This window comes from Leuciscus leuciscus (assembly GCF_965113295.1).
Source record: "Leuciscus leuciscus genome assembly, chromosome: 7".
NCBI lineage: Eukaryota > Metazoa > Chordata > Actinopteri > Cypriniformes > Leuciscidae > Leuciscus > Leuciscus leuciscus.
This window is the reverse complement of record NC_138731.1, coordinates 14,588,188-14,606,526: the sequence shown is the minus strand read 5'-3', so window position 1 is coordinate 14,606,526 and position 18,339 is coordinate 14,588,188. Positions and strand designations below refer to the sequence as shown.

At 41.0% G+C, this 18,339-nt stretch overlaps 3 protein-coding genes across 4 annotated transcripts in view; all 3 read left to right on the top strand.

Moving 5' to 3' along the window:
* Nucleotides 1-550: 550 nt before the first annotated feature.
* On the top strand, nucleotides 551-2,250 carry LOC309503811 (uncharacterized protein). Its single transcript, XM_082176620.1, has 5 exons — nucleotides 551-1,400; nucleotides 1,493-1,555; nucleotides 1,669-1,710; nucleotides 1,848-1,870; nucleotides 2,122-2,250. The coding sequence occupies exons 1-5, from the start codon at nucleotides 686-688 to the stop codon at nucleotides 2,236-2,238; spliced, it is 960 nt and encodes a 319-aa protein (XP_082032746.1). The 5' UTR covers nucleotides 551-685; the 3' UTR covers nucleotides 2,239-2,250.
* Nucleotides 2,251-8,066: 5,816 nt separating this feature from the next.
* On the top strand, nucleotides 8,067-9,827 carry LOC309503909 (uncharacterized protein; the record flags this gene model as incomplete). The annotated part of the gene is made up of 6 exons (XM_082176773.1): nucleotides 8,067-8,639; nucleotides 8,739-8,801; nucleotides 9,017-9,064; nucleotides 9,140-9,293; nucleotides 9,383-9,493; nucleotides 9,715-9,827. The coding sequence occupies exons 2-6, from the start codon at nucleotides 8,769-8,771 to the stop codon at nucleotides 9,825-9,827; spliced, it is 459 nt and encodes a 152-aa protein (XP_082032899.1). The 5' UTR covers nucleotides 8,067-8,639; nucleotides 8,739-8,768.
* A 4,237-nt stretch (nucleotides 9,828-14,064) lies between these two features.
* Nucleotides 14,065-18,339, top strand: part of LOC309503349 (activin receptor type-1-like) — a 72,677-nt gene continuing 68,402 nt past the window's right edge. The window contains exon 1 of one of the 2 annotated variants that reach the window (XM_082176145.1): nucleotides 14,065-14,274. The gene's annotated coding sequence lies outside the window, so the exon portion shown is untranslated. The remainder of the gene's footprint in view (nucleotides 14,275-18,339) is intronic. The other variant, XM_082176146.1, reaches the window with a different exon arrangement.

Genomic DNA, 18,339 nt, shown 5'->3' with positions numbered 1-18,339 from the left:
ATAATTAGGTGGGTTGGTCTTGCTTACCAAATATAAAAAATGAATTAACAAATAAATATTTTTATGTACAAATGTATAAAAGCAGAAAATAAATAAAGGAAAAAAATACAAAAATGAATTTGATTAAAAATAAATCATATTTATTTTATCAAGTCGTTTATTCCTTTATTTATTTTCCTATTATCATATTTATTTATCTTTTTATTAATTTACATATGTATTCATTCATCTTTAATTTCTGCAGGTTTGGTCCTCCTATAATGTAATTAATGTCACACACACACACATATATATTACATTTAAATGACAAAAAAAAATATATGTGTGCAATTTAATGATATAATTTAACATTTTTAATTAGTTAAACTTGTTAAAACGTTTTATATATACATTTATACATATATATTTTTATATTAAATATTTATTACACATATATTAAGCAATTTAAATAATGAATATTAAATAACGCAAATTTATTAAACGCTACTTTACTTTTTTTTAAGTCTCTTGTGATTTATTCATTTAAGAAACAGTAATATTATGGAATATTATGGCAATTAAAAAATAAATGTTTTATATATATATATCACTGATGCTTTAGTTAACTGTCTTATTTCACTTTGTTAAGTATTTTCATGCTTATGCTGAGACGCTAATAAATACATTATGATTTCAGAAAAGCATCATGAAGAAAACAGTGTTTTTTCCCGGGAAAGTCAAAGTGTCTTTCAGGAAAGGACCATCAGGCCATTTACGCCGGGACCCATCAGAAGAGGCAAAAAGAATTAAAGACAACCCTTCACTGCAGGACAAGTCAACACCTCAAAGAGAAGACCTGGTCAAGTTGAATGCCCGTTCTGTTGTGTTAAATAGAGGAGGGGATGTTTCTGACAAGCAAGAAGTGTTGGGAGAATACATTCTTCAGTTCGGCAAGTACAAGGGCAAGTCTTTCAAGTGGTTATTAGAGAATGACGTCAGCTATGCTTTGTACCTGTCCGATAAGGTTGAGGAAGAAGAACAGGCTGGGCAGTTCCATCCAGAGGGTCCATGCAAGGATAGTCTCATTTCCTTTCTTGAGTACTCAAGAAGCTTTAAGGAAATTGAAGACCTTAAACAGTATCTGTCTCAAAGACCAGATCCAGTGGCAGTTTTGACAGAGGATGACACTACTGTTGGATTTGGATCAAGAACACAAGACACTTGGAGGAAAATTTGGGATACCAGGGCAGACGGATATGCTTCCTTTATAATGAGGCAGAAGTGTGTTCCAGGCAGCAAAATGTACAATTTGCAGCAGTATCTTTTAAAACAGCTGACCAAAACCACTCCTCCGTCGCCCTCACCATCAGCTTCCACTGCAAGATCACCTGTTCCTTCCACTACTGCCTCGGATCAGCCTGGTGAGTTAATACAATCCATGCAAATTTGCTTATATTGATTTTTAAAGCCTACTGATGCATTTGTTTACTATAAAATGTATTTTATTTTATAGTAATGGAGGAGGATGAAGAACTGGAGAGGATGATGCTGAGTCTTTCTCCAACAAAATATCTGAGTAAGTAAATCATGTGTCATGTGTGTTATATATGTCAAATTCAGCATCTTTATGACACATAAAATTGCACATACTGGAGAGAAATCATTCAAATTATAATGCTTGATTTTTAGGATCATCTGCAGCCATGGGATCCACAGTATTATCTACAACAGGTTACTTTCCACATCAGTTTTGGAGGCGTACATACAGACTTATCCTCCATTTCTGATTTGTATTATCTTATTTGTTGTTTTGGCAGTGTTCTTGCCTGTTCTAAAAAACATGTTCTTTTGTTCTAACTACTGTTAAGGTTTGAATATACCAGTGGTGAGGGTGAGTGCACTTCATGAATTGTATGCATGCTATTTAAACTGTTTTTATTTGTTGTGAAAAGTGGACTGTTTACTTACAGACATTTGAACATTATTAGAATGTGCATTACTAGAATAAATAAAATAATAAATAGAATAATATAATAAATAATGATTCTAGTCATTCAATGTAGTCAAGACAATCAAATACATATCATGTACATTCAGTGTTTTAATATGTTTTTAATTTCCTCCTTGTGCTTTTCATTGCAGGTCTGCCGCAGCCTCCATCAACACCAGCTCCTGTGTGTAGGCCTTCTTCACGGGGTGAAGGCTCTGTACCACCTCAAGCAGCACAATCAGCACCTGCCCCAATGCCATCTGCACTGACTGAAACCCCTGTTCCCAGCTACTGTATATATATATATATATCTGTACTATAAAAAAAACGAAACTCTCTATTTGGTGTTTATTGGTTATATTTCATATATATTGGATTTTTTTACATAGTTATACAAATATAATGTCCATCCATCCATCCATCCATCTTCTTCCGCTTATCCGGGGCCGGGTCGCGGGGGCAGCAGTCTAAGCAGGGATGCCCAGACTTCCCTCTCCCTAGACACTTCCTCCAGCTCTTCCGGGGGGACCCCGAGGCGTTCCCAGGCCAGCCGGGAGACATAGTCCCTCCAGCGTGTCCTAGGTCTTCCCCGGGGTCTCTTCCCGGTGGGACATGCCCGGAACACCTTCCCGGGAAGGCGTCCAGGAGGCATCCGGAAAAGATGCCCGAGCCACCTCAGCTGGCCCCTCTCGATGTGGAGGAGCAGCGGCTCTACTCTGAGCTCCTCCCGAGTGACTGAGCTTCTCACCCTATCTCTAAGGGATCGCCCAGCCACCCTGCGGAGAAAGCTCATTTCGGCCGCCTGTATCCGGGATCTTGTCCTTTCGGTCATAACCCACAGCTCATGACCATAGGTGAGAGTAGGAACGTAGATTGACCGGTAAATCGAGAGCTTCGCCTTACGGCTCAGCTCTTTCTTCACCACGACAGACCGGTACAGCGACCGCATTACTGCAGAAGCTGCACCGATCCGTCTGTCAATCTCCCGTTCCATCCTTCCCTCACTCGTGAACAAGACCCCACAAGACAAATATAATGTGAATATCTCAAATAAAGGTCTAAAACATTATCAAAATGTTCGTTTCAATTATTCACATTCAAATGTTTTCTATATTAAAAATAACTATACCTTATTATAATGTAAAGGTTTATTAAGTTAATTGCAAATTTTTTACATCCTACACAAGAACAAATATTACAAGTTTTATTTTATTTTTGTGCACAAAGTTATTTTATTATATGTTAATCGTACTTAAAGTGTATCTAGATTTAAAAATGATTACCAATTCATTTTATGGTATTTGTGGCAGAGACGGGAATCGAACCTCTAATTTGGTGTATTATTTCTGGCCCGCCTCCCTGGAATTTCCTCCGTTCCTATTGGTTAGCAGCACTCTACACCTACGTGCGACTGGCCCCTGTGGCCCAGTGGCAGATTCTCAGGCAGATTCTCGTGCGAGAGACCCATGTTCGATCCCGGGTCTACTGGCAGATAAAATTATGCCGTCAATGCTCGCTCTGTCAGTTCCCTGAAAAGGTGACTGCAGATGTGTATTTTGCAGCCAACGAGCGCGTTGTACAACCCGCTCACCTGCACCCAAGCACCGTTTCTATGGTTTCCGTGCGTCACTGGCGAAAGGAGAAAAGAGAGTGTTCCTAGTCCAGCTGCGGCTGGACCGACCTCCATTCTCACACATTTCTCTGGAAATGTCAATATTGCAGTGGACGAGCCTGTTGTAATACACGCACGCCTGCAAACAAACGCCAGCATGTTGACGCTCTCTGTTTCTATGGCAACTTCTCGCTCGTTCAGTTCCAGTAAATGCGACTGTTCCAGTGTATTCTGCAGTAAACAAGTAGGCGACACAGCCCGCTTGCCTGCACACAAACGCCGCTTTTACGGCTACCCAGATAAATCCCATAAGAGTGTATTTTCTGGTGTTCCGGCCACGGCCGATGGTGTTATGAGTGTAGACAAAATGCCCACTGCCCAGTGCTCATTCCTACACAGAAACACAGCCCGTCACACAGGGCTCGCGCACATGAAATCGACCCAGATCGATTGCGCATTAAATGTGGTAAATGTGCCCACCGCCCAGTGCCCACAAACACTACGTTCTGCATGTCTCAAGGTTTCTGTAAAACGAAACCAACATGCATTCGCTCTGCTCAGGTGGACAATGCTCTCAGTGTTGTAAATGTGCCCGCTATCCCGCGCCCACATTCACACATAGACATGACAGGTCTTACGGGACTCGCCCAGCCCTCCCCCTCTCGGTTGACCACCGCAGAGGAGTCGAGCGCGGGCAATCTGCCCGCTGTTATCAGCGCGCCCCCTGCCTCAAATGTCATAAGCTAGACGCTTATGTTACAGCACACTGAAGCCCCTCTGTCGCTGAGCGACCAGAGCGCGCTTCGCATTCAACCCCTAGCCATTCGTGCAAACGCATGGGCAAGGCTACCCGGGGTTTCGAAGTGGGTGCTAGACATTATAGAAAGAGGCTATTCGCTACAGTTTCGCCGACGCCCTCGCCGCTATGCGACGCGCGTCGAAACCACGGTAAAAACAGAAGTAGCACACCTACTTCGAGCCGAAATTTCTAAACTGTTGCGCAAAGGGGCCATAGAGCCCTTAATATCTCAAGCTCAGAGCGAAGGAGGGCTATACAGCAGATACTCCCTGGTACCGAAAAAAGACGGGGGTCTCAGACCCATACTAGATCTAAGGCAACTGAACAGAGTGCTTGCGAAGCGACAGTTCAGAATGCTCACGACCAGAAAAATCCTCGCGCAGATTCGCAGAGGAGATTGGTTTGTGTCAATAGATCTGAAAGACGCATATTTTCAAATACAGATAGCGTCACGTCACAGGCGATATTTGAGATTCGCCTTCGAGGGCCAGGCATATCAGTACACAGTCCTACCGTTCGGCTTGTCCCTAGCACCCCGTACATTTACGATGTGCATGGACGCAGCGCTCGCACCCCTCAGACTACAGGGCATGCGAGTATTGAACTACTTGGACGATCGGCTGATTCTAGCTCAATCTCACTCGGTGCTCATAGAGCACAGGACCATTTTACTCGATCACCTCGAGAATCTGGGTCTCAGAGTCAATTGGGCGAAGAGTTCTCTGTCCCCCAGGCAGATAATATATTTTCTGGGCACAGAACTGGACTCGCTGTCTATGATAGCACGACTGTCACCCCAGCGCGTACTAGACGTTCAGCGCGCAGCGAGCTTTTCCGCTGCGGCGCATCTGTCCCGCTCAAGAAATTTCAGAGGATGCTAAGTCTCATGGCCTCAGCATCATCAGTACTTCAGCTGGGCTTGCTTCGCATGCGCCCGCTACAGTTCTGGCTGAAAGCGCGAGTGCCGCGCCGAGCGTGGGCTTCCGGTCTGCTTCGTCTCAAGGTCAATCAGAAATGCATCGCAGCTCTGAAACCTTGGAAAGCAAACGACTGGTACCGAAGCCTGGGGACTTCCCCGAGTGTGAGGGTGGTGTCTACAGACGCATCCACCTCGGGATGGGGAGCGCTGCTCGAGGGCAGACCGTTCTTCGGCCAAGGGTCAGAACGGGAGAAGCTTATGCACATAAACTGCCTCGAAATGTTGGCAGTAGATAACGCGCTGACGCGTTTTTGTCCCCAAACAAGAGGACACCACGTCCTGGTCCGTTCGGACAACATGTCAGTGGTGGCTTATATAAATCACCAAGGAGGTATCAGATCCAGAACCCTTCACAGGCTGACGGAACGCCTCCTGGTCTGGGCTCAGCACAATCTGCGCTCGCTCAGAGCAGCGCATGTGCCCGGCCACCTGAATGTGGGACCAGACAGACTGTCCAGAAACAATCTTCCGGTTGGAGAATGGTCTTTACACCCACAGACAGTCAAACTGCTATGGAGGACATTTGGCAGAGCGAAATAGACCTATTTGCGTCTCAAGAGAACGCTCACTGTCGGGAATTTTTCCCCAAGAGCAGGGATGCGCTGGCCCACATCTGGCCCCGCTGCCCGCTCTATGCGTTTCCCCCTGTCATGCTCCTACCCCAGGTGTTAGAGAAAATCAGGAAAAACGGATGCCCAGTGCTACTCGTCGCCCCATTATGGACAAACCAAGCCTGGTTTCCAGTCCTGATGCAGCTGACGAGTACCGCCCCGTGGCCGATACCGGTGAGGAGGGATCTCCTCTCGAAGGCAAACGGCTCGATCTGGCATCCTTGCCCGGAGCTTTGGTCCCTACATGTGTGGGCCATCAACGGGTACCCGTTAACCTCCCAGCGGGAGTGTTAAACACGATCACGCAGGCTAGAGCTCCATCTACGAGGTGGCTCTATTCCTCAAAATGGTCTGTGTTCACTAGCTGGTGTACAGCGCGTGGCACTTCACCCTCACACTGTGGGGTGCCGGAGGTTCTTTCATTTTTACAAGAGCTTCTGGATAAGGGCAGAGCCCCATCCATGCTCAAAGTTTATGTGACGGCCATAGCAGCGTTCGCTGAACCACCGCTTGGCCAGTCATTAGGAAGGAACAATCTGGTCATTCGCTTCCTTAGAGGAGCTAAGAGGCTGAATCCTCCCAGACCTCCCTCGGTTCCCGTTTGGGACCTTTCCACGGTTCTGGAAGCCATGAAAGGTGCCCCATTCGAGCCAATACAGTCAATAGACCTGAAACTCTTGTCTTTCAAAACAGTGTTTCTTCTGGCTCTCGCTTCAGTGAAGCGCATAGGGGATTTGCAAGCGCTCTCAGTGAGCGCGACGTGTATGGAGTTTGGGCCTAATGACTCGAGAGTCATACTCAAACCAAATCACGGATATGTTCCTAAATCCCTCAATACACCGTTTAGGGCACAGGTTATCTCCCTGTCGGCCCTGCCGGTATCTGAAGAGGAAGGGGACGCAGGCTTCCTTTGCCCGGTCAGGGCGTTAAGAGCCTATGTGTCTCGCTCATCTGTTTTCAGACAGACGGAGCAGCTCTTTGTTTTGTTCAGCGGACGTTCTAAGGGACTAGCTGTGTCAAAACAGAGTCTATCCAGATGGATAGTTGATGCTATAGCGCTAGCTTACACATCCAGGGGCCTGCAATGCCCGATAGGTGTCAAAGCGCACTCCGTACAAGAGGCATGGCCTCGTCGTGGGCTTGGTCCAGTGGGATTGCCTTGCAAGATATCTGTATGGCGGCAGGCTGGGCCTCCCCGTCTACATTTATAAGGTTTTATAACCTCGAGGTTCCCGCTTTACAAGCTAGGTTGCTCTCGGTTTAATTTTCCAGTATTGCCCGCCCGATGCTATCGGCTCAGGATGCTGAAACTGCTAGAGCGTCGATCACTGATCGTCTGTATACTTCTGTGGGCAGTGCGTAAGTCCCCCATATTTATCAGTCCAGGCCGAGTTCGCCCTGGCTGTGTGGAACACTTGATATAATATGCTCTTATCAGAGCTCTATATTACAGGAATGATGCTATTCTAGCCCCTCTTCCCGGATTCTCTGTGAGTCCCTTGTGATTAGGCACTGTATGAGCCCCGGGCACCTGCCCTTGGGACTTTAGTGTTATGTCTCAAGCACACACGGCGTTTTACACTGTGTTCCCCTAGCGTAAGATACTTACGCAAGTACGAGAGAACCTCTCGTAAGAGAACGTACTCGGTTACTAACGTAACCTCGGTTCTCTCTAGAAGAGGGAACGAGTACTTGCGTATCTTGCCGTGCATGCGTCACGTTCTGATTCGCTTCAGCGATGAAAAAACTGACCAAACCAGCCTCTCTGGGCCGTATTTATAGCCCTAGCCCCACCCGCTTTCGGCGGGACATGATGTAATGGGCGCGAAGCACCCTCATTGGTTCTGACGTCATGAGGGGCCTCTATCGATAGGCTGGTGCAGTTGCCGCAGAGCAGCCAATGGGCGCACGAGCTGTCTCGCCCATGTCTGCATGCTGCTGCAATGCGTTTTACATTATTGCAAAATTAAGGATAATTTTTGGCTTCAATATCTCGAGGAAAAGAGGTTTTCCCCTAGCGAAAGATACTTACGCAAGTACTCGTTCCCTCTTCTAGAGAGAACCGAGGTTACGTTAGTAACCGAGTACGTTTTTAGTTTTGTAAAAAAGCATTATACGTTCTGAAAAAGGCCATTTCATAATGGCGTTTGTACACTGTTTTTAGTCTTGATGTATTAAAAAAGAATAAGGGTAAAGTGTATCCAAATAAATTTCTGTAGTTTTTTTAGTAGCACACAAATTACAACATCTGTAACGTGCATGACAAGGATGTTTTCTGCATTCCATTTCTACAATTTGCCCTCCAGATTATGGATTCTGAAGACCATAATAAGGCATTGTGGCAGTGTAATTTTTGTACGTTTTAGGACTGCATTGATTTTCAAATTGTAAATGTCTTAAACGTTTTGTAAATGGATTTGATATTAGAATACAACTCCTAACTTAATTGTACAATGCATGCAATTCTTTTAAAACTTGTTTTCATTGTAGTTATGCTTTTTATGCGTAATCCACAGTGTAATGTAATGTAATTGAAACGTTTGTTTTAATATCATAATTATTTTATAAAATGTATTACTCATAACAATCAGTGAAATAAATGTGAAACGCATGTTATTGTGTTTTAGGTTCACTTATCAGTGAAAGATGTGCACGAGCTGTTGTAGCTGGTATTGTCAGCTTTTTATATTTTGCTGATATTTTTTTGTCAAATAAAAAATGTATGGATAATTTTATCACTTTTTTTCATTCTAATCCTCTTTCAAAAGAAGAAGAATGCTCTGCGCTCCCTGAAACCTATGGGAAGAAAAAAACTGAACTTGCATATGAAAGTAAGAACTTTGATATTAAACAAAATACATGTACTATGCTGGGTTTCACATTATGTAACTATAATATTGGTCAGCTAATTTTAAATTACTTCATTTTAGCAGACCAAACCCTAGTTGTGCCCTCTGTTTTTAGCAAGGTATGCATAATCAATTTTAATGATGATTTAAAATGTGTATCATAGAACAATTTTAATCCACTTATATTTTTCTTTAAGGATGAGCTGTTAAAAGACGATGACCCTCCATCATGCTTCATCTTCAAGGTAGTTGAAAAATGTTATATAATGTGCTTTTTAAAAATGTTTAACGACCTGTGCTAACTGTTGCTATCTTTTCAGTTATCAGGAGCGTTGTTGAAGAACATACTTCTTGAAGTTGTTCTTCAAGAAGGAGATGCTGCCTACATGCCCCTGTCATTGGCTTGCTCAAGGTTCAGGGACATAGTTGGGGATGACAATTTCAAGAATCAGGCACACTTCTTATGGCTAGAAGGTAAATATTGACATTAAAAAATAAAACGCATAACGAGAACATCATTGATAATGTTAAATGTTATGTTCTTTTTTTTTTTTTTACCTCAGGTGTTGCATGCTGGAAAAATAAGTCGTCTCACTACAAACAGCTCTTCTGGAGGATGTACTCAATCTCCACTTGTTTGGAGTGTGGGTTTGAGTACAGATGCTGCACACCTGGTACGTTTTGTGTAAATTGGTGATGAATAAACTAGTTGTTAGTCTAAAGGAAAACTAAAAATCGAATTTACTTATGTCATCCCTTGGAGTTTAAAAGTTCTGGACACCATTCACTTGCATGGCATGGACCTACAGAGCTGAGAAATTATTCTTAATGTTTGTAAATGTTCAATGTCAACTATAAACCCTAGTTCTTTTTGTGCTTCTTGTGTATCCACCAGGTTATGCTGGGAAGGGAAAGCGAGGCGAGCTCCAGGGCATTTATTCAGAAACCTTCCACCCTGGATTTTGCAGTTTTCACTGCATGCAGATCAGTTCTAATGAGCTGATATAGTGTTATATGTTATACAAAAAAAGACTAAAAATAATCAAATAAAATAAACACTTTTGAGTGACTTGTACATGATTTTATTCATTGAAAAAAATAATTTATCCACCCTGAGATTTAAATGTAATATATGTGTAACATGTTCAGAGGAACATTAGTCTGCTATTTAAAAAAAAATTATGCAGTAAAGATGGATGGTAACTTTTTTTTTTTTTTTTTTTTTACATTAGCCAAATGTTTTTCATGTATTTACACATTCACTTCACTGAGTCCAATTGCATCACATTTTAATATGTTCATTTACTTGATACTGTAGAATTGTAGAATATGTAGCTAATATTCAGAAATATGCTTGAATAAGGCCTACAGCCACATGAATTTAAAACACCATCACTTTAAGTATGGTAAAAGGTGTAAAGACGTGACTTCATCATTGACAGTGAGTGGTATTGGACACACACAATAATAACAAAGCTGTAAGAAATCAGACCATGATGAGGAATGTAATATTTGATCATTTATTTTCATTACTGTCGCTACTTCCTGCCATACTCATTCACCGCCGTCCTCGGCAATGACAGCTTGGGGATTTCCGCATAAGCTCCTCCCACTTGCGGCGTAAACTCCTCCTACTTGCACATTTGTGAAATCCCTCCTACTTGCGGCATAAGCCCCTCCCACTTGCGGCGTAAGCTCCTCCCACCTGAAGGGTCTCCGGACTGCAGCGATACATACACAAGCTCCTCTGCCTCATCCCCTGAAGTGGCGTTGGCGCGGGCGAGTGCCGGCGGCTGCCCCCCGGGAGGGGGGGGGAGAGAAGCTCGAGGGAACGGGTCCGGCGAGCTTCTCGTTGCCGCAACGGCCTCCAGTGGTCTCTGGGGGCGGCGCTTATTTCTGCGCGGCCCCGCAGGGACAGGCGGAGTGACAGCTTGCGTTGAAAGCTTCGAGTCGAGCCCGCAGGGTCGACATTGAGAGCTCTTCGCACTCGGGGAGTGCGGTGGCAGCGTGCTCGCGGCCCAGGCAGAGAGCGCAGATGATGTGGCGGTCTCTGTTGCTGAGCGGCACGAGCCGCAGGAAAGACGAGGTATTTTTAGAAAAACGCCTCGTGCTCTTTTAGGAGAGGAAAGTGTGTGACGCAAAGGCGAACACACACAGCAGAGAAAGGATATGTCGCCGGATGGCGTAGCAGGCACGGAGGCTGAAGGCGGCGAAGACGGCCAGCTTCCTCAGACGCTTCCTAGGCTTGCTGGTCGCTTGTTTCAACGGCGGCGGCTCTCAAGATCCAGCGATGCGAAGAGCTTCGCTGAAGAAATGAAAATCAGAATTCCAGCCTGTGAGCCCCTCTTTTATACACGCTAGCCACACCCATTCTGGCGAGCCAGGCGCGTGGAGGGCGCGAAGCGCCCTCATTGGGCGTGACGTCACGCAGGGCTCACTGGTAGGCTGCTGCAGTTGCCGCAGGACAGCCAATGAGCACGCTCGTACAGCCTGCTATGGTCTGCTGTCTGCCGCACTGCGTTGACAATAAATACAAAATCAAGGATAATTTTTGGCTTCAGATCTCGAGAAAAGACAACTTTACCCGTAGCGTAAGCAACTTACGCAATACGAGAGAACCTCTCGTAAGAGAACCAAACAAAGCCGAGTCGAGGCGAGCCGAGTCGAGCTGGTTGGCCTACTGTGTAGTGGAAAAGCGCCAAGTCTTTCCACATCTGCAAAATTGGCGCCGAAAATTAAATAGCACAGAATCTATTGCGCATGCTCTCACAAGTGACGCTTCTTCTTCTTCTTTGTTTTTTCTGCACATTAGGCACGCTTTAATGCACTGCTGCCTCTCACTGGTTTAGTAACGTCATTGCATCCTTTGTTGCTACTTGCTTATTTCAAGTAAGCGTCACTCAAACGATTGAGTAACTTGTTATTTTCACCTTTGTTTATACATACTTCTTACTAGGTTTTGTTGAGTTACAGTCAATTGACTGTAACTCAACAAAACCTAGTAAGAAGTATGTATTTTATATTACTGAGTAAAGTTTACTAAGTATATGTGAGTCAGGAAAGCTATTGGATTTTACATGACAACAAACTCCAGTGTGTCCTGGAGGAACAATGTCACTAAACAAAAGTGGGAGGTTTTTCGCAAGACATAATGTCTGAATTGAATTTAAACCAATGCTATTACCAGCACACTCCAAAATAAGCTTTGTTTTTATGTTTTAAATGTCCATAATCAAAAGAGTAAACCCTCAAAAGCAAGTCCTCTAGATAACCAAAAAGCAATTTAATTTCGTACTGAGCCACATCCTAAAGAACATAATGCATTATATCGAATGAGTAGTTATTGCAAACATGAAAATACTTTTGTCTATTAAGTATAGCATTTTTTTTTCAAACCATACAGTGACCTCAATTGTGGGTTTTCCTGGAGAGGCTGGCCATGCATTTCAAAGATTTCTTTCCCACGAAGGACTATACCTTAGGATAATCCTCACTGTATACTGTTTCAGAATTATTATTTTCTATTAAAGCCACAATATGTAACTTTTTTGCTTTAAAAATAGCAAAAATCACTATATCTATGTTATATATTTTTTTTAGTTGTGTACTTACATTATCCCGACTGTTTCCAACAACTTTCAAACCAGGAGAAATTTGTAATTTAATTCGAGAAACGTCCCGTTTCTTTATTTCCGTTTTGTCGCCGTCAATGGCGTCATATCCGCGTTGTCCCTGGTTTCCGCTCGTACTGCCATGGCAACCAGAGCTATGAACCAGAGCCCTCTGATAGTAACCAAAGCGACTGACGGTAGTTCGCAATGTCTATTTGCACGCTGTTGTTGTTTCGTTCAAACATTATGGACCATGGCAAGCAGACTTTGGATACAAAAGGAGAACTAAAACGAGAATCAATATCAGCGCGGTGTTTTCGAGATGCCTAGAGCTCCCATAGACAGTATATAAACGAGAGCTCCACGTCCGAGACTTCGACCGCTTCTACATGTACTTTATTAAACAGGTGAGCACATTTACAAAAAACTAATCAATGTTATATAGCTCAACATGATGAAATGTTAGAATATGATCTCTATGTTATTCTAATGTTGATCTAGCTTACTGCTAGTCTGATACAGACAAACTAACACATACATTTCAACACATTCAAATGCAGCATGTAGTGTGATAGTGTAATGTTAGACCAAGTGAAACAGCGCTGCGTTACCTCACAAGTTTAATTTGTCTAATAAACTGACCTGTGACTGTGAGTAGTAATTCTGCACTCGCGTGTAACGTTAGTTCGGTAGAATGAAATGTCCATATTCCTTATGCGGGACTCGCGTAGCATGTGGAGCTGATAGCTGTCTCTTAGCAATCCCGAACTGCTTCATATCACAGTCATGATAAAAGCATCGATGTATTCAGTCATCCATAAACATTATTAGATCCATAGATTAGATCGGTCGGCTTGACGTTGACGACAAGATCCATAATTCTTAGCAAATGTTGCGTCATCAAACTACGCCTTTGTTATTGTAAATAGGTTAGCGACCCCTAGTGGCGAAAAATTCCATACTGTACGTTTAAACAAATGTGACAGAAATGATGGCTACTAAATGACTCGTTAAAACCAAGGATTGCTATGTGTTTTTGTGGACCCATCTTAAAGACAAAAGTGTTGAAAAAAAGTCCACTGTTTGGACAAAATTGTTAAAGCTTTGTAACTTTAATGTTACACAATATCCATTATAATATGAGAGAAAAAAAAGTAGTATGGTGATGAGGGGTACTTGAGTCTTAGTCGTGGGCCTGTGGATGTTGTGAAACACTGGCTATCTATAAAATGAGCAAGAAATTAAGGATGACAGAATAATCACATCAGGATAGCTTACATGCATTTTATTAGGCAGACACATTTGTGGAGGTTTATTTCAGTCTTTGTTTTCGACACAAACTATTCAAATGTATTTTAAAGCCTCACAAGTTAAAAAAAGGGCCAATAACATCAAAAAGACCAATTAAAATGTATTAGCCTAGAGACTAGCACCTTAGGTTATTCTCCAATATTTGCTCGGCTGTCTCCTTGCATTACCTATTTATCCGAATAATACATCAAGGAAAATTACTTTATGCGCCACCCAGTGGAACCAAATATCTTAGGAGCCGAATACATTGTAACACCGGGTCACAGTCTGGCTGGAAACGAGAAAGTATCCATTGTGTGTGTCTGTGTGTCTGTGTGCTCCTCCTACTGCAGGCCTATCCCATGCATCCACAGCTAGTAAAACACGCGAAAGCAGGAAGGATCCAGCACGACTACGGTTCGATCGTAAACATTGCATGAAGTTGATGAAGTTTGTGGATGTAGATGGAAAATGCGCGTTGTTCGTTACACGACAGGACTGAGGTCTGAGAGGCGTTCGTCATTTCTTCCAGCTTTTATGAACGTGTTGTGAAGGTAAGATTTATGCTTTTGCAATTGCCTTTATTGAAGAATCGCGTGTTTGCTGGCTTCGCTTTACTTTTAAAGTTTTGGTCTACTAAACTGAACTTTGTCGTTGTTCGTATTACTAGAAATTATTTGCTTATTCTGTAATGAGTTTATATGAAGACAGTCTCTCTGTTCGAAGTGTATAGCATACTAGTATATATGCCATTAAAACACCTCTAAAAAGTGTTGTGCAACATGAGACAAAGCCATCAGATAAAGGATCTGAAAGGCTTAAAATCAGGATAACTTAAAATGATTTCCATAGGCTATTTAAAAGCTTTGGAAAACGGACATGCTGAGTTGGGATTTTGGAAGGTTTTTCGGCGACAAGTTGGAGCAAAATTGAGAGCAATCGACATTCGACACTTTGTTAGTGTGTCTTTGTGATGCAGACGAGGGCTGTAAGTTCGACTCTCACCTCTGCGGAGCCATCCGCTCCACACTGAGCTTTCAGCATAACAAAGCCTAGAGACGGACATCCCATTCAGTCATTCTCAGAAGACATTCAGAGAGGTCACACTATGTCATTTACTTAGTTCATGTAGACCTACAGATATAGTCATGTCTATGTCCAGCAGTCCACTGTGTATATTAAAATATACATTAGAGTATTCATATATTATGGAGAGAGGTTTTTTTTTACATAATATTTTAATTCAAGGATGGTTCCACTCATACAGAAGTCAGTATGTTTCGTAGTCAAATTGAATAATTTAAATGTATTATATTCTTGTCTGTAGGCTTCACAGCAAGGACAGAAAATAACAGGGAAAATGCCCTTAAAAGTGTAAAAATCAATACATTTCTTTGATTTGGCTTATAATGATATATTTCTATAAAAAAGAAGTCTAGTTAATTATTCCTATTAGATGGAGAATTTTTTTTTATTTAGTTCTAAGTAGTATTATTATTATTTAAAAAAAAAATTCAAGGTCTGTAAACAATCAGTTATTATTATCATCAGGGGCCTGTTTCAGAAAGGAGGTTAAGTGAAAACTCTGAGTATGTTAACCCTGAAATGAGGGAAACTCTGAGTTTTCTGTTTCAGAATGGGAGGTATGTTAAACCTGAGGAAGCAGAGTAAGTCAAGCCTGTTTCTGAAAGAGAGGTAACTTATACTCCGAGTCAGTTACCATGGTAACTTACTCTGTGAACCTAACCTGGTCGGGAGCAGGTTTTCTTCGGTAAACCCAGAGTTTCTTTCGGTCTCCTCCCCTTTTTAAAGAGGAAGTGGTGTTTAAACACCTCATTCATTCTTTCAGCACATTTTTATTAATAAAATGAATCTTTTATTAATAAATAAAATATTGTTATTTTTACTGCTGTTTTTTTTTATTTTATTTTTTATAAGATGAAGTCTATTAAACTCCTTAACTGGCAACTGAACATACAGTAGTAGATTAGAGTTACATAATGTAGTTCTAAACAAATTCTACAGAATTAAACTGGCATTTACTGGAAATCACTGAACTGTGTTCATCTGTGCACCAGAAGTTGATGGACCGTCCTCCTGCTGTTCTTCCACACTCTGAGGGCGGGGGGAGAGATAAGAATACCCGTTTATACTTAGATTTAAACTTAGGTTCTATAGGCTACTCCACATAAAAATTTGAAAAAATGTGAATGTGTAGATTGTTTGATGTGTAGACACATAATGTTAACATTACCTCTGTAGGCCTCTCTGTGGCAGCAGAAACTATTTATCCCCATCGTCCTGTGAAGATGAGCATTTGGTTGAGTATAACTTTATAACACTATTTGTCATAATTTCTGGTGTATTGAGTAGGCTACTTACAACTGCCTGGGGTTCTGTTGGGACAGGAGGCTCCAAAAGACAGATATTACCATCAGAATCTGTTGGGACCAACAAAAATCCTAACCCAAAGTAAAATAAATGGAAATATCAAAAATAGCCTATATCAAAAATAACACATATGTAAACCTCTTACATTTTATGAAGGCCCTTGGATCTTTGGGACTGGCTCTGAAGTCCGTCCAGGAATTCCCTCAGCCAAAAATGCTGCTGCACTGCTAGACACTGGATGCTTTAGTTATTTAATATCTCAAATGTTTGTTAAGTCAGGTAGCCTACACCTATGATATGCTCAAGCCTTACTTGACTGAATTATATTTTTATATTTAATTTTCAGCTGCTGCCATGTTCTTTTAATACCTGCAGGATTGCACCTACATGAAAATTAAAATTAGATTGAATAACATACTGTTCTTCCAGTTTCACCTCTGATATTATAACAGTTGGGTAAGTTACTTGTATTACTAACTACAAATGACATCTTCAGCAGTGTAATTAGATTAATGTAATAATGACTATCTTTAGAAATTATTGGTCTACTTATTACTAATTACTAAATCCCACGTCAACCTTAAACACTTGAACAATACAAGGAGGGACAAGAAACTGCACTTTTAATGCTTTCAAATAAACAAAATACAATTGCATGAATTATTCTTGAATTGACCAAAGTGTATAGAGGGAGAAGGTTACATTAAAAATATCACTTTTAAAAATGTATGTTAAATAGCCTATACAGAATTGTTCTATAGTCTAATACAATTACATCAGATTTAACTTTAAATTACAGAAGAATTAAGAGTAGTCCCTTTAATTAAATTACAGTATTTAGATTACTTGGTAATTAATTACACCCATCACTGTATAACAGTAATTAAAATGTAAACTTATAACTTATAAACGAAATAATGTTCGTACTCTCCATATGCTTGCAGAAGCACATCCAGTTCTGCTGGTGAGAAATATGAAGACCTCTTTTTGTCTGCCGCTGTTGCCATGGTGACTCATAATATCTGCGCTCCATTGATAATGGCTTTTTATAGTTGTGGTGCACGCGCTTAACTCAGAGTCAGTCAACTCAGAGTTGATTGAACTAACTAATTTCAGCTGTTCTGAAACCAAAAACTCAGTTTCCCATCTCAGGGTAAGTCAACTCAGAGTTCAAGTTTTAACTCAGAGTTGGTTGAACCTCCTTATTGAAACAGGCCCCAGTTAAAATGATTGTTATGGTATTATAACCATCTTAGAAATAATACCCTAAATGGTATTAAACAATCAGTTCTTATTATCATCAGTTAAAATGACTGTTAAATTAATGAAATTTGAACAAATGCCTTATTATAACAAACTTTTTTGTTTATTCAAATTTCAATAATTTAAAACATTTATAGTCAATTACATTTAATAATATGGATTAGCTTAACAACTTATTTTTATTTTTATATTAACAATTTGTAATTTTTTTAAAGAATAATGGAGTCCTATGTATTTCAGAAAATTAATTTCACTTTTTATGATTTAATAGAAATATATTGTCAAAAATGGTGGGAAATGAATGCATAAATCTAACAATTTGATTAATGTTTTAAAAATGTAAAATGTAAATGAAATATTAACAACTTTTATTCTTTTATTTTTTGCCAAACTGCAGCACAACAGAGATTTATTAAATTAAAACAATGACATTCCTTAAATTGTTTACATAAATTGTATTATTTTTATTATTATTATTTTGAGAAGTACATTCTATTGTACAATAGTAATATATTTCTGTCATTATTTAGAAATATATTTCCAACCGAACCATTCAGATACTTAAAAAGCTGTGCCATTTTACAAAGATAAGCTGATTTGGTGGAATCATATACTATCCTCTACACACACCTAGAATCGCCATTGGCTGGTACATATTTTTTGTTTACTCGCCAGACTGATATACTGTTATATATATATATATATATATATATATATATATATATATCAAATTTGCCTATTTACATGAGCTTCGGATACTCAGGCAATAACAAAACACGCGAATCTCAGAAATAACCAGTAGCAGAGTGCAGCCTTACGGAGAGACTCAGGAAGAGGTTGCAACTTTTAGACTGCACCTGGACGTTTCTAAATGGTTAGTGGATACATTTATGTACTAGTTGTTGTGACTCAGGAAGAGGTTGCAACTTTTAGACTGCACCTGGAGTTGTTGTGGAGTTACATTG